This window comes from Podarcis gaigeae (genome assembly GCF_964106915.1).
Source record: "Podarcis gaigeae genome assembly, chromosome: 16".
Lineage (NCBI taxonomy): Eukaryota > Metazoa > Chordata > Lepidosauria > Squamata > Lacertidae > Podarcis > Podarcis gaigeae.
The window spans coordinates 33,475,550-33,491,222 of record NC_139693.1 but is presented as its reverse complement, the minus strand read 5'-3'; the positions used below and the strand labels follow the sequence as shown (position 1 = coordinate 33,491,222).

General features: G+C 46.2%; 1 protein-coding gene across 50 annotated transcripts in view; it reads left to right on the top strand.

Moving 5' to 3' along the window:
- EP400 (E1A binding protein p400) overlaps positions 1-15,673 on the top strand; it is a 74,537-nt gene extending 58,864 nt beyond the window's left edge. For 13 of the 50 annotated variants that reach the window (XM_083716682.1, XM_083716689.1, XM_083716677.1 and 10 more), the window contains 14 exons: positions 1,758-1,894; positions 2,752-2,808; positions 3,486-3,564; positions 5,054-5,245; positions 6,377-6,422; positions 6,524-6,633; positions 6,895-7,099; positions 7,296-7,453; positions 9,370-9,582; positions 10,291-10,486; positions 11,731-11,864; positions 12,329-12,487; positions 12,716-12,793; positions 12,954-15,673. In XM_083716682.1, the coding sequence (XP_083572808.1) occupies positions 1,758-1,894; positions 2,752-2,808; positions 3,486-3,564; positions 5,054-5,245; positions 6,377-6,422; positions 6,524-6,633; positions 6,895-7,099; positions 7,296-7,453; positions 9,370-9,582; positions 10,291-10,486; positions 11,731-11,864; positions 12,329-12,487; positions 12,716-12,793; positions 12,954-13,223 (2,034 nt within the window). In that variant the 3' untranslated portion in view covers positions 13,224-15,673. Of the gene's footprint in view, positions 1-1,757; positions 1,895-2,751; positions 2,809-3,485; positions 3,604-5,053; positions 5,246-6,376; positions 6,423-6,523; positions 6,634-6,894; positions 7,100-7,295; positions 7,454-9,369; positions 9,583-10,290; positions 10,487-11,730; positions 11,865-12,328; positions 12,488-12,715; positions 12,794-12,953 lie in introns of all 50 variants that reach the window. The other 37 variants (XM_083716688.1, XM_083716678.1, XM_083716685.1 and 34 more) reach the window with 7 other exon arrangements.

Below are 15,673 nucleotides of genomic sequence, written 5' to 3'. Positions count from 1 at the left end.
TTCTGATCAAGATAATCATATTTAGGGAAATTTATGGGATGTTGTCGATTAACATGGCATTTGTCGGGAGACCAGTGAGTGTGAGAGAGAATGCACATGTGCATATTTTTATGTGCACCTGGTGAAGGAGTACCTGAGGAAGTAAATCACTGAAGACAAGCGGGTGTGCACCTGATCAGTGGCTCAGCTACATTAGGCCTCTGAAGTCCCCATGCATGCTGCTCTGTGCTTTCCACAGAAGAGCAGGGTTAAATAAGTACAGGAAGCAAATTAGTGCTAGCAAGTCCATCTGGCAGTGTGTGGCCGATATGGTCTGATGTGACGGTATGGCTGGTTAGGCAGAGTAACTGCCCTAAGCATTCTGGCCCACTGACTTGACTGCTCTGACGTCTTAGGAGCCCTGGGTACAGGAGCTCCGAGGGGGGGGGGGGCAAAACAGGGGGAACGAGCCATTTTGTAAAAACAAAACCCGGCGCCAAAACAAAACCTTTGGCACTTAATCAAAGAAAGGGAGTTGTGGGGCACCAAGCCAAGCTGCTTCTCAGTGGTGCAGTTTGACTGGTCAGGCCAGGTTCCCTGTTTCTGGTCCCGGTCAGCCCAGAGTTCCTACCTGCCCCATGGAATAGGGGGGGTCAATAATGAGAATATTCAGCTGCTCAGCCTTAATCTTCTGGCAAGCAGGAGAGGCTTGTGGGATTGGGGAAGAGTGAGGGTGGGCTGGAGAAGAGGGAAAGAGGAGAGTAATAAGAAAGGGGGTGGAGATGAGACAGAATCGTTTTGGAGTGTGGGGATAAGTCAGTTGTTTCAGGTTTGTGTACACTTCAGAAATACTACCCACCAGGACCTCCCAAGTGTTCCTAATTCTCCAGTCTCCATTTTCATGATTATATAAAATGGGAAATTAATCTGGTATTATTTTTCTTTCCCTACATTTCTGACACTTGAATCGGCAGCTTACAAACTTGGTACCGATGCAATATTTGGCATAACCTATTAGCCATGGTTATAAGAGGGAAAGCAAGCCACATATCCCCCTTTGCCTCCTGCCCATCTCTTACACAGGCTCTCTCTTCCTTTTCTGTTTCATGGCTGTTTATAGAGCAGGTTTATCTCTGCACTGATGACAGCGCTAACCATGGTTGGCTTTAACCAGAGTTTGCAAGCCTTCTTCAATCTCTGTATACAAAGCTAGCTTGAAGCCAGCCATGTTGAGCAATAATACAGATATTCATTTGTTCATTCATTAAATACATCTGTACAGTGCCTTTAATTCAGTAGATTCCCAATAAATCCAGGAACCATCTACCCACACAGTGTTTAGCTCTGAAAAGCAAAGGAAGAGGGACAAATGTGAGAAATGGAACATTCAGATCCATGGATCACCCTGCTATTGGGATTAAGCTCTAGTAGTTTATAATCGTAGTTTGTGCTTTACTTGTTTCTTAGTATTTGTATACTTAGTATACAGTAAGCCTGCAACTTATGCATTTAACTTGTGTGCATTCAACTTCATGTGCTTGGCAAAAATAGCAAATTAAAAGGGGGGCAGAAAGGGAGTGAATGTCGGGGGGGGGGGAGACTTTGGCAGTCCCACCTGTCATTGAATCAAATGCGATTTTGGCTTTAGGCGCAGTCCCTGGAACAGAAGCCCTACATAAGTTGCAAGTTTACTGTACCAGATCTCTTACGTAGGCAGAAACATTACAGAGTCTTGTATTGTGCCTTGTAAAACTTTGTTGTTGTTTGTTCATATTTAGACAAAGAATAGCCGACCACTTCGAACAAATCAGCTCTATGCCCAAGATGAGGGCTCCACGCACACCCAGCTTTACACTAATCATTTTGAGATTATGAAAATCATTGCTGGGAAGAGAAGCCCACCGATCAAACCCTTGTAAGTTCATAGGGAAGACGCTCCTCTTGCAGCCACTGCGGTAAAACTATTCTATACAAAAGCCATTTGCTATGCAAGTCCATTGCAACAAAAACAACAGAGGCTTGTGACGCATTGCAAGTACTGTATTTTTTGCACCATAACACTCACTTTTTTCCTCCTAGAAAGTAAGGGGAAATGTCTGTGCGTGTTATGGAGGGGATGCCTACGGGTGGCATGCCTACGGGTTTTCCTCCTCTAAAAACTACGTGCGTGTTATGGTCGGGTGCGTGTTATAGAGCGAAAAATACGGTAGCTTTTCATGGCATAGCCTTTTTGTGGACCCTAGTCCAGTTCATCAGGTGCATGAAGTGCTATCCTTGAGTTAACAGGTCTTGAATCGGGTGGATGTGACTTACTAGCAATGACATGAGAAAAAAAACTTCATCCAGTGATTATTCCATATTTAATTTGGTTAGTTCAGAAGACAGCTGTTGAGAGCACAAACGTTGTGGCATTGGGTAGCCAATTAACACATGTAATTGACAAAAATCTCATGTGTTTTCATATTGTCTCCAATGGCAGTTCTTCATATACAGTATATTGATTGTAAACAGAATAGAAATCTGAAGTCCACTATATAATTCTTCCTTGGGGTTCTTTGCCAAATGCAAATATGTTGTGTTTTCTTAAGGTCAAAAAGTGTTCTGGTGGATCTGTCAGTGCATGTGTTGGTGCAGTGACTTTAGAATATACAGCACTGCTCCTCTCTTCAGGAGTATTCTTTCTCCCCTCCCCTCCTCGGCCAACTTTAAATAAAGGGGCATTTTGGAAATGTGTTTCTTTGACAACAAATGTCCTCTTGGGTTGTATTTCAGACTTGGTATGAACCCTTTCCAGAAGAATCCAAAACACACTTCAGTACTTGCAGAAAGGTAAGAAGCTTCAGGTAGCAGGGAGGGGTGTGATAGGGCAAGATTAGCACCCGCCCCCCCTTCTTTCTCCAAGCACTTTAAGCAAAGAACAGGGAAAGGATGGAGTAGATCAAGGGTCAGCAAACCTTTTCAGCAGGGGGCCGGTCCACTGTCCCTCAGACCTTGTGGGGGGCTGGACTATATTTTGAAAAAAATAAAGAAAGAAAGAACAAATTCCTTTGCCCCACAAATAACCCAGAGATGCATTTTAAATAAAAGCACACATTCTACTCATGCAAAAACACCAGGCAGGCCCCACAAATCACCAAGTGATCCAATAAAAGGACACATTCTATTCATGTAAAAACACGCTGATTCCCGGACCATCCGTGGGCCGGATTTAGAAGGCGATTGGTCTGGATCCGGCCCCCGGGCCTTAGTTTGCCTACCCATGGAGTTGATTTTTTTAGCGGAGACACACACATAAACAGAGAGATGCTCTGCATTGGGTGCAATCCAGCTAAAGCGAAATGCTTCTAAGTCCTTGTTGATATTGCTGGAAGTGATTTTAAGCATGTGCTCAACTCTTCCATCAAAATCAGTAGGCCTTAATAAAAGCTCTGGACTTTTGACCAAATGGTGCCCCAGTTCTTCCCCCTTCATAATTTCTAATTTAGTTTGTTCCTCTTCATTCCCAGCGGCATCAACTATGACAAGCCACTTCCTCCCATTCAAGTTGCATCTCTCCGAGCAGAGCGTATCGCAAAGGAGAAGAAGGTACGTTGCGAAGGAGATTCCAGTTCCTGCGCTGAAACAGTGAGTCGGGGGATGTTGTTTGGTGATAGGTCCAGTCTCACCCCTCCCCCTCCATAGTGGGGATGAGCTAATGTATATGGTATGCTGCAGCTATTTCAAATATATGTGACATAAAGGCTTTGTATTGACACTGTAGGGGCTTTATTCACAGTCTAATCTGGACTTAGTTCATTTATGAAATTTATTGTTTTACCAGCACGGCTGGTCTCTCATTGTATTACCAGTTCATGTTTTTGAGGGCAGGTTCTCATGTTCATTTTGCCAGTGCGGCTGGGGGCGGGGACAGTAATATTGAAACTTGGGAATAGTGTCATGGGTGTATCTTTCATTCATCATGTGGTAAGTGTCTCCCATGCTTCTTGTTCTGTTTAGAAACAGAAGCTGAAGTCGGGTGGTGGGGTATGATCCAGACGCGGACAGCAGTGTGTGGGGTTGATCCTCTCTCCCTGCACCATTATTTATTTAAATATTTGGAAACCACACTTCCATACATAATAATCAAAGGTGCCATACAGGCTAAAGACACAGCATTGCAATAAAAATGCCAAACAGATCAGTAAGAGCGGGCTGGCAGAGAATCTGAGATTTAAAAGCATGCGGGGGGCAGGCTTTATGTTGGGGGGGCCAAAACCGAGTTATGTGTGACATGATTGGTCAATTAAGTATGTTTTATTATTTTCTTGATGGGAGGGGGCAGCTGCCCCCCTGCCCCCCCTGACTACGCCCATGTTTCAAAGGCCCGTCTGAATAATACAGTTTTTAGAAGACATCAAAAAAATGAACAGGGATGTCTCCTGCCAAACTTCTATTGGCAAGGAGTTCCACGGGGCAAAACGTGCCACACCAAAGACTCGGTCCCTGATTACGGCAAGCTGAACCTCAGGGGCATGTGAGACCAGCCAGAGTGTCCCAAGCCTTAGTGACCAAGGTGGAGCAGAAGGAATTTCTTGCTGTAAATCCCCCAAATCTCAGCTATTTACCCCTCAAGTAAATTCGTATTTTGGGGCAGGCCATAGGAAAATTTTATTGGGAAATGGCACATGGAATTTTTCTGTACCACAAGCTGGATTGGGGGTTTGTTTCTCTGTTGTTTCCTAGGGCAGGAGAGACTATCCTGTGATGAACCTGTTGCTCGTTCGGGGCCACTAGCGCCGCTGTATATAATGGGGTGGAAGAGGCATCTGAACAGCTATTCCCAAGTCTTTATATATTTCTCCCCCCCCCCAATCTATGTTGGGAAAGGTAATGTGAAGATCTGCCCTAAAGAACTGACACGAAATGAAGGGACTGGACCTTGTATATGAAGATGTCAAGTCTAGGCAAATTCAACATAACCACCTATTCACAGCCAATTGAAGAGAGGAGCGTGAGAATGGCTCGCCTTGTTAGGATGCTTTTATCTGCCCTTTGAACAGGAACCAACCGCTTTTTCTCCTTCCTTATTCCCCAGGCTCTGGCTGAGCAGCAACGGGCCCAGCAGCAAGCTGGACCTCAGCAGCAACAGCAGGCCGGCCAGCAACAAACACAGCAAGCAGCAGTACAGCAAGCCCAGCCTCAGCCCCAGGCTCAAGCCCAGGTAGTCCAGCAGCCCCAGGCTGTGGTGCAGACGGCGGTTACCACTGTGGCAAACACTGCAGTGCTGGTAAGACACTCTCGAGGGGTTGCAAATAGCCACTGGCCCGGATGCCTGTGGGGAGTGGAGAGCATGTCAGGATTGACGCAGCAGTTAAGCTATGCGAGAGTCTCCTCTTATTCCTAAAACTCAAAGGACGCATAGCATGATAAAGTGCGGGAGGGGCAGGCTAAGAAGTGTCACTTAGGCATGACAAGCCACATTTGCAGGGGTTCTTGTGGGCTTGTAACTTTCACAGGCAAAACTGTGTGGCTGCATTCTTGTTTTAAGACCAGCATCCTGTAGCGCTACAGGCACAGGCAGTGACCAGCCTTAACATCAGGCACATCCATTTATATGCTGACTGTTTGTTTGACTGGTGGCAGCAAAGATGTTACCTGCTATGGGCTGCAAACCATAACCCTGATTTTCTGTCGGGAGGGAATCAGATGGTTATAGGCTAAATTCATGTTTTGTACTTCTCCTCCGCCCCCAAGAAGACCTGTTAATTTTAAAATAAGTTTTGGATTTATCAGCAGCACAAACCCACTTCATTTTTATTTATTTATTTACTTTTTCACTTGTGCTTACATTTATTGGTGTGTATTCTGTGCTAAATCCTTAAACCAGTTAGAAACATAGCTTGAATATCCATGGAGATCATTTGGGACTCTGGCTAATTTTGAGAAAGCTGTGTCACATATGAGCAGGTAGCTTCACGACTCTTACATGGTGCCCACATTCATGCATAATGCTGAAATTTCTGGCTGCTTCAGCCAGAGCACACACAAGTTTCCATGGCCCTTTTCCTGTCGCTTCACTTCGCCTGAACAAGTCAAGATTTAGCACTTGACTGTATCTTCCAGCTGCTTCTGAAAATAGGGCTAATGTCTTCCAAACAAACCAGGATAGGAAACCATCATTTAAACTTTGCATCATATCCTGGCTTGTTTGGAAGGCATCAACCACAGGTTTGGGGTTCACGTGCAAAGGGGAACTTTCATTAAAATGCCAGCTTTTTAATTAACTGCCGGCTTCAAAGGTGTGAAGAAGTTGTGTGCAGCTGCACACAGCTCATGCCACATCTTGGCCAGCATTGCATGCCAACCCTTCCACGTCCCGGTATGTTTCTCTCTTTAACCAAAATTATCTCTTGGCCAGGCTGGCACAATGAAGACCTCGGTGACTGGGACAAGCATGCAGACAGGTAAGTTGCACCTCCCGTAGTAAAGCATTGTGGGTGGTGGAGAAATGACTATGCCTGCCTCCATTGCAGGCCCAGACTGACCTTTTGGTTTTGTTTCTCAGCTACAGTGAGCGGGAACGTTATTGTAAATACAGTGGCTGGGGTTCCTGGAACGACCTTTCAGCCAATCAACAAGCGGCTGGCTTCGCCCGTGATACCGGGATCACTGGCGGTGAGTATTTTCAGATGCCCAGTGTGTCACTTTCAGACTCCCAATGAGGGCAGCGATTTCAACTAGAGTCCAGTGTGTGTGTGGATGCAGTTTGATTATAGATAGGGGCACCTGGAAAAAATCCTGTCATGGAAGTGGGATTCTTTACTACGGTGAGGACAAAGCTTGGTTTGCCAAGATGTCTTGAGCTTGAGCCATTTGGTCAAGGATAACCTTAACTTGAGAGCTGCGACAAATTACATCTTTCTTCCTTTCCTTTAGACCGCAGGAGGAACGGCTACAGCCCAGGTGGTACATACTCAACAGAGAGCAGCTGCTGCACCTGCTGCATCTGCAGAACTGGTGACCATAGCATCTACTCCAGGGGTCCGAGCAGTGACATCGGTGACAGCGCCAGCGGTTGTCACTACTAACCTGACCCCGGTCCAGACCCAAGCAAGATCCTTAGTCACTCAGGTTACGCCAGGTAAAGAGTGTACATTTTGCATAGTCCGATTTTTTTTAAAAAACCCACATTTAAATCTTACCTGTGGGATACATTCCCAAACTGGTAGTAACATCTGCTTCTTGTTTCCAATCCTCTGCTGACTTGGCCTTATGCGGGTTTTAACGACAACAACAACAACAATCTCATTTTCTTCTTCTCTTCCCCCTGTCCCCAGCAGCTCCAGCAGGTGTGCAGTTGTCAGGGAAGGCTATCAGCCCGGCTCACTTCCAGCTCCTGCGGCAGCAGCAACAGCAGCAGGCGGCAGCAGGCCAGGTCCAAGTCCCACAGGCCCAGTCGCCAGCCCAGATTAAAGCTGTGGGGAAGTTATCCCAGGTGAGGGAGAGGCTCCTCGATTTGTGAGCACTAGTGTCGGTCAGAGCGCTGCATTGCACCCCATCTGACCATGCGTTGAAAGCAGCACCATGCTGCTTTAAGAGCGAGAAAAATCCTGAAGTGGCCCTCCAAGACCCACACCAATTTTCAAGTATTCAGTGGGTAGGAGCTTGGTAGAAGAGTGGTGTAAATTGGGCATATTTGCATCATGGAGTTGCGGGGAAGGGCAAGGAGTTTGCCTGAGTGCTGAAGCCCTGCCTCCAACCCCTAGAGATTTAACCTGATCCCCTCTCACTTCTGGAGGGACGCAGGTGGCGCTGTGGGTTAAAGCCTCAGCGCCTAGGACTTGCCGATCGAAAGGTCGGCGGTTCGAATCCCTGCGGCGGGGTGCGCTCCCGCTGCTCGGTCCCAGCGCCTGCCAACCTAGCAGTTCGAAAGCACCTCCGGGTGCAAGTAGATAAATAGGGACCGCTTACCAGCGGGAAGGTAAACGGCGTTTCCGTGTGCGGCTCTGGCTCGCCAGAGCAGCGATGTCACGCTGGCCACGTGACCCGGAAGTGTCTCCGGACAGCGCTGGCCCCTGGCCTCTTGAGTGAGATGGGCGCACAACCCCAGAGTCTGTCAAGACTGGCCCGTACGGGCAGGGGTACCTTTACCTTTACCTTTACCTCTCACTTCTGAGATGCTTTGCCCATGCACAGTGTCAAGCATATCTTTACAGTCATCAGAACTGGAAACCTGCTCTTTGAAACCAAAGAGGGGGGTCTGGGAAAGGAGGCTCCCACTCTCAACACCAGATTCTCTATTTTTAGCTTTGTCATTTCCATGGAATCCTGGTATACACATAGCGTTCATGTATTTTTGATAACGTGGCATTTGACTTTACATGTGCACCTAATATATATAGCAGTCTTCTCCAACCTGGGGCTGATGGAGTTTGCAGTCCAAAGCATTTGGAGGGCAACATAAGAACCTGCCTTATACTGAGTTGGACCCTTGCCCTGTCTAACTCAGTTACTCCCTGTGCCGACTGGCAGCGCCTCTCCATGGTTTGAGGCACAGACTCTTTCCTAGCCCTACCTGGAGAAGCCGGGGATTAAACTAGGGACCTTCTGCATGCAAGGCAAAGACTCTACCGCTGAGAGCAACCCAGATGGGGGAAGGTGCAGTGCATTACATAACATGCACTGTGTTTTGAGATCTATACGCTCAGTCAGGGTGGATAAAAATCAAGGATTAATAAAAAAAAAACCACAGCCTTTTCATGAGTGCTAAAAACCCACAGCCTTTTCATGAGTGCTTCTTTTCATGAGTGCTAAAACTCAGTCTAAGTTTTTTAATAAAAAACCCCGTTTAACCACATCAGTTAGCAGACATGGATACATATGCTATAATGTTATTGTTTTAGTTAAATAAATTGTTATTAAGGAAATTATCATTTTTCTCCTTCCAATAAAGTACAGCAGAAAAGTTGACCAAATATAAACAGTTAACTTATTAAACCTCACAATAATTTCATAATTATCTGTCTAGGTATTTATAATAGTATAACCAAATTAGTAATTTTTGATATAACTAAAAACTGCTCTGAAAATTGATTATTCCAGAAATGAAACCTTCATCTGGTTGTAAATATTAAGATTATACCAGCAAGAATGAGTCTTTCTGTAAAATAAATAAATGATTTAAATCAAGTCTTACTGACTAGTGATTTAAATCAGGTCTTACTGACTCGTGATTTAAATTATGATTTAAATTGATTTGATTTAAATCAAATCCACCCTGCTCTCAGCAAATCTTGTTACTGTATCAGAAAAGAAAAAAACTTTGGTTCCAATTCTTTCCTGGTATCAGAAGCCATTTAGCAGAGCCAATATTTGTGGTGGTGGTACGATGTTGTGTTTCTCTCTCTTCAGGAGCAGCTTATTAAGTTACAGAAGCAAAAGATGCAGATTCCCCAGCAGCAGGCTGCCCAGCAGCAGGCCCAGCCTGGAGCCCAGCAACAGGCCTCTCAGGTTCAAGTGCAGCAGCAGCAGCAGCAGACCCAGCAACTCACGGCCGTCGCAGCACCGAGGCCAGGGGCGGTCCTCACTGGCACCACCGTCACAAACCTCCAGGTTGCTCGCCTTGTAAGTCAGCCTTGGGGATCCCGCAGAGGTTAACAAGCCAGCAGAAATTTCAGTTAGCCTGGCACTGGTGGGACGGTTGGCAAAGAGGAAAGACTGGGCACAAGCCACCTCCTCTTTCTTTTTTGGCTTGGCTAAATGCTGTCTGCTGTGTGTGTGTGTGTGTGTGTGTGTGTGTGTGTGTGTGTGTGTGTAGAGAGAGAGAGAGAGAGCTCTGCCCTTCCTCTGCTGGCTCATTCACTCTCCTGCATGGTCTTCTGCACTGGCTGGGCAAATTCTTAAAATGCATTTAAGCACTGGACTGGCAGCCGCAGAATTCTGCTCAGCTAGAGCACTCTTCGTTGTGAACGCAAGTTGACGGCCACATTCTCTTGCAGAGAACCTTCAGGGGGCCACATGCTGTGACGGGCAGGGCCAGAGGTGAAAGTGGCCAGAGCACTTCGTACGAACACTCAGAAACCTTTCTCTGTTCTGCAAGCAGGGCAAGCGAGAGGCATTATCAGAGTTCAGAGAAACGTTACAGACAGGCAAAGTGACTCAAGGAGGGTGTGAAGCAGGGTCAGTGAGGGCCTGAGTAGAGTTCCAAGGGCCAGATAGGTTTCTTGTTCCTGCCTCATTGTGTTGCCGTTCTGTGGAGCAGATTGCATTCCACCAGAAATAGGCAGGTCTCCTCTCATGCTTGTGCAATAATCCCAATTCCTTACTGCTCAGACTCGTGTTCCTGCTTCCCAGCTTCAAGCGCAAGGCCAAATTCAGGCCCAGGCACCGCAAGCAGCCCAGGTGGCGTTGGCGAAGCCTCCGGTGGTGTCTGTTCCAGCTGCCGTAGTGTCATCTGCAGGGGTCACCACGCTGCCTGTCACAGTCGCTGGGATTAGCGTCGCTATTGGACAACCACAGAAAGCAGCAGGTGTGTCAATCATTATTCTTAACCTGTGTGTGTGTGTGTGTGTGAGAGAGAGAGAGAGCATATCAAGAAAAAACCCGAACTTTCATTTTAAGTCTCCTTTCCCCCTTTTCCTTTCTCAGAGTGATGCCCAATATGTCACTTTCTTTTTCTTTCTCTTTTTAAAATCAGAGACTTACTAACGCCTATACTGTACCATGCTTGTGACAGTGAATTCTCCAGTTGGCCAAGGACTTGGGATATTCAGTGGGTCAGGGAATCAAACAGATTGCAGACTTGCTTCTGTGAAGCAGAAGGAAAGCTGTCGGTTTAGCTGTAGCACAGGAGCTGGTGGAGAACTGGCAAAAGGTTTTATTTCTATATCAAAAACTTGCCTCCTGCTTCATCCCAAGGTGTTTTAGGTCAAGATATGAAAACAGTTCAGAATTAGCCCTCCTCCTCCCCCTCTCTCTAAAACTACCCCACTTTGGGTTGTGCTGCGTGCACACAAATTGTTGCCCAGCACATTGCCTAGTCATCCTGCTCCAGTCAGGTCGGCAAGAAGAAGAGGAGTTTGGATTTGATATCCCGCTTTATCACTACCCAAACAAGTCTCAAAGCGGCTGACATTCTCCTTTCCCCTCCTCCCCCACAACAAACACTCTGGGAGGTGAGTGAGGCTGAGAGACTTCAGAGAAGTGTGACTGGCCCAAGGTCACCCAGCAGCTGCATGTGGAGCAGTTGAGACGCGAACCAGGTTCACCAGATTACGAGTCTACCGCTCTTAACCACTACATCACACTGGCAAAGTTGTGGGGACGTGCTAGTGGAGGGCAGGAGCAGCAGTTCTGAGGAGGAGGAGGGTGCTCAGGTTCGCAGTGCTTCGGAAAAGTCCCTCCAAAGCACAAGTGCTCCAGAAACTTGGAAGGAGATGAGTAGGATCATCAATGGGCATCAAAGGCACTTACCTCCAAAATTCAAGAGGACCCCAGGTGAAGGCCTCATCCTTCTGGATGCAGGCTTGTGTGGCTACCACAAATGTCAGGTTCGTTTAGTAGCCAGGACAGGTGGGCCTCTGACTACTGATAAAAGAGCAGTAGTGGGGAAAGATATGTTGAAGGAGAAAGGTCTTCAATAGACACTGAAAACGCAACAGTCTAATATTTAACAGGAAGGAATTCCAAAAAGGTATTGCGGAGCATCATTGTAAACAGTGTCTCAGAACTTGCAGTCCAGTCTTTTAGTTCTGTCCTTCGTACCCTGCATAGGAGGACAGACTGTGGTGGCTCAGCCGCTGAACGTCCAGCAGCTCTTGAAACTCAAGCAGCATCACCAGGCAGCCCAGCAGCAGAAAGCCATCCAGCCTCAGGTTGCCCAAGGACAAGCTGCTGTTCAGCAAAAGGTACCCCTCTCTGTTCCCGTTAATGCCTTTGCAAACGCTGCATTACCATTAAGGTGGGAGACTGGATATGCTGGCTATTAGAAGCGTTCTAAAGATGGAGGAATGGCCTGCTGTTATCACCAACTCTTACCTGTAAGTAAATTGTCGCAGTAGAGCACAGCTGCATAGGGCAAAGGTTTGTATGTACTTTCCTGGATTCAGAGAACTCCACTCTGTTTGTTACGTTCCATATCCTGCCTTTCCCCGAAGGAGGTCAGGGCAACGTGCATGCTTCCACACACCCCTATATCCTCTAAGCAAGCCTGTGAGGTAGGTTGGGAAGAGAGGTCGTGACTGGCAAAGGTCACCCAGCGATTTTCCTGGGGGAAATGGGGAATCGGAACCTGATTCTTCTGGTCGTAATCTGACATTTTTAACCAGTGCGCTGACTCAAAGAGGTTGAATGCCCTATTTTGCCCTTTCAGATAAATGCCCAGCAAGTCACCGTCCAGGCCCAACAGCAGACATCACAGCAGCAGAAAGTCTATGCTACACAGCCAGCCATTAAGGCACAGTTCCTACCAACGCCGATTTCTCAGGCCCAGAAACCTGGTGGAGCCCAACAAGTCCAGACCCAAATACAGGTAAGGCTACTGTGCCTCTTCCCCTCTCTTTGACGAGGATCTGATATTGGTACTCATACAATAAGAGCCTCTTCCGTTTCCCTGCTGGTTGTTCGGTGTCTGTTTCTACCCAGATCGTCCCCAGTCAGGTGTGGAACCCACAGACACTGGCTTAATTCACACATTTGCGGAATACTGGATACTTTTTAAATGACAAACCCCTTCTCCCCCAATGTATTGTTCTTAAAGGTTGCAAAGCTCCCACAAGTGGTCTCACAGCAGGCAGCAGTAGCCAATATTCAGCAGGTGGTGTCTGTGTCCCAACAGGTAAGGTTTGTGGGATCCCACATTTCAAACTTGCATGCATTTTTTTTCAAAATCTTGAGCGGGGAAGTGTAACTTCTGAAATTGCCTTTAGAAAGGATTTTCACTAGCAAGCATTTCTGTTTACCTCTTCCCCTTTTTCTTCCTCCCCGCACCCCCCAAGGTTCAAGCTCAGCCGCAGACGGTGACTTTGTCCCAGACGACAGCAGGACAGCATCAGGTCCAAGTCATCCCTGCCACCACCGCCACCGCTCAAGTGGTCCCACAGAAACTGGTCCAGCAGCAGGTTGTCACGGCAGCATCTCCCCAGATTCAGGCAGCCGGCGTACAGAACCCATCCCAGGTTCCAGCATCATCTGACGGCCAGACTCAGCAAGCGAAAGTGCAAATGAGGACTCCGGTCAGGATAAAGGCACCCAATAAACCCAGCTGAGTCCATGGTGACCTCACAGCAGTGAGCAAAGGAGGACACGCTGTTCGTGCTTCCTGCAACCTGGCAAAAGCTGGAGCCTGCAGACCTGTTTGCACAGGAAAAACTTTGCCGGCAGTCCCTTCACCAGAGAGCCTCTCCCCAAAAGCTGCAGGCGCACTTTGTGACTCTGATCCTGTGTGAAGTTCCCAGGAAGGCCGCACGTTCAAACCATACGCCGTGTAAATATTTAAAGACCTGGATCTCTGCTTGGTTTCATAAGAGAGATAAGCGAAGAAGTTGCTCTCAAGTATCCGTAGAAATCTGCATAGTCTCACGTATCACCATCACTGCCATAGGGAAATCCTCTTTGAGTAGGTTTCAAATGACTAAAAGGCAATGCTCAATCAGTGGCTGGCAGAGCAAGAGTCCTCTCCACTTGTTTTGAAGTTGAGTTGTGACAAGCCCTTCATAAGTTGGCTAGGAGTGGGGATTTGCTGGAAGCTCTCTCCAGAACATTTAGCCAATAAATGTGAAGATTTGTAAGTATCTGTAATTATGAACCATATTTCAGTCTCCATTTTTGTAAGTCCTTTTTTAAAAAAACAAAACATTTGTTAGCTGTGTGTCAAGTTGTGTGTCCTGTTCCCCTCCCCAACTGTACAGTTTTTTTTAAAGCACTCACCCATAGGCTTTCACTCTCATTTTCCCACCTTTAAGGTAAATAATAATCCAGGCATGTGTCTTGGGGAAATAAATACTATGTGATAGTATCTGTGTGTTTAATTGTTACCTATTGTTTCTCTTCCTACCCCACTTAATTTCTAAAAAGAAAGGTTTCGTTAACAATTGATAAGCAAAAACGGTTCATTGCCCTTATTTCTCGCCTGGAGCAGCCAAACTAGGAGAATGCTCTGGTATTTTTTTCACTGTTGGGATCTGTTTTAAATGTCTCTGCTTTATAGGAAGAGGAACTTAAAATTTTCAGTCTAAATTCTTTAGTTGTATTAATAATTGGATCTAAATGTTTTTGTGCTCTTCTTTTACCAAACGATAACAAATGAAATCTTCACTTGTGGGTTGCTAATTTTGCAAATTTCGCCTGCCTTACTAATTTTTGAGTTCCTGAGCAACTGTGAAACAATCAGGGACAGCAGCTTCTGACTCCCTCACCCCCCCCCCCAAATTCATGGCAAAATGTCTTTGCCATGTTTTAAAAACTGACACTGCTTCTGGAACCTCAGATTGTCTGCTGTTTTAGTTACTGTGCTGCACAATGTGCCATAAGAACAAAATGAGAAATTATTAAATGCTAGAAAAAGGACCATGGTTTGCAGGGAAGTGATATATCTGCATGCTACACAACTGGGACCCCATTTTTGGTGGGGTGGGGGTTTTGCCGTTCTTCTCAGACTACAGAGCCTGCCCAAAGCTTGTGGGTCACAGTGGGCTCTGTGCTAAGCTCTTGTGGATTGTGACCAACGTAGATTCCTGTTCTGCATACATGAATTATTGGACAGCAACTGTTAGAGAGCACAGGCAACGTTTTGAACCTGCAGAGCCCCTAGCCCTTTCATTTAAATTCAGTTCCCTCTTGAAACATGCCTGCTTTTCTTGGAACCTCAGTTTTTACAATTGTCAGTTGTGTGTGTTTGTTTGTTTTGGTTTTTTATAAAAAAAAAATAAGTGTTTGTACATAAAAGAAGTAGAGACAGATCAACCCTCCCTCTATAGCTTTGTACTATTACATTTGTTGGTTTGTGTTTGTGAGAGCTGCTATTACACAGGCAGCGGAAGAATTAAAATGCAAGCTGAAAGCAACGGCAACACACAAAATAAGATGGTTGGGAACCACTTGGAATGTCTCTTGTGTTAGCAGAGGGCTTGCCAACCTGGTACCCTCCAGATGTTATGGACTACAACTCCCATGAGCCCTCACCAGCAGAGTTGGCTGGGAACCACCCAGAATATTTCCTGCGTTAGCCTCTTTGGAGATGAATGGGTCATGCATAGAAGCTGGTTCCTGGTAGATCATTGCGCCTATTTCATACTGTATACTGATGTCCACCCCACCCCACCCCTCCAAAAAGTGTAGTTAGTTCTGGTTTTACTTCTGAAAAAAAAAGTTTATATCTTTATTATGTGTATAAATGCAGTGGGGTGTAAATGTAAACAGAAAAGAAAAAGTAAAGGTTTCTCTCCTCCCCTGCATTTTTTTTGACAGCCTCTGTGTTTGGTTTTGATTGTGTCAGCAGAAGCAATGTCTATTTCTACAGACAGTGAAGATGAAAATTAGACTCTTCCCCTCTGTCTCTCCCTCCTCTTCCCTCCCTCTCACAAAAAAAGTGTGTTAGGAAGCCGGTCTAATTTGTAAATATCTTTATGAACATAAAACATTTGTACTTGACCAGTAGGATTGTAAGGACTTGTGATGTATCCTACCTGAAGGTGTAATAAAGTGTACATTTTTATAA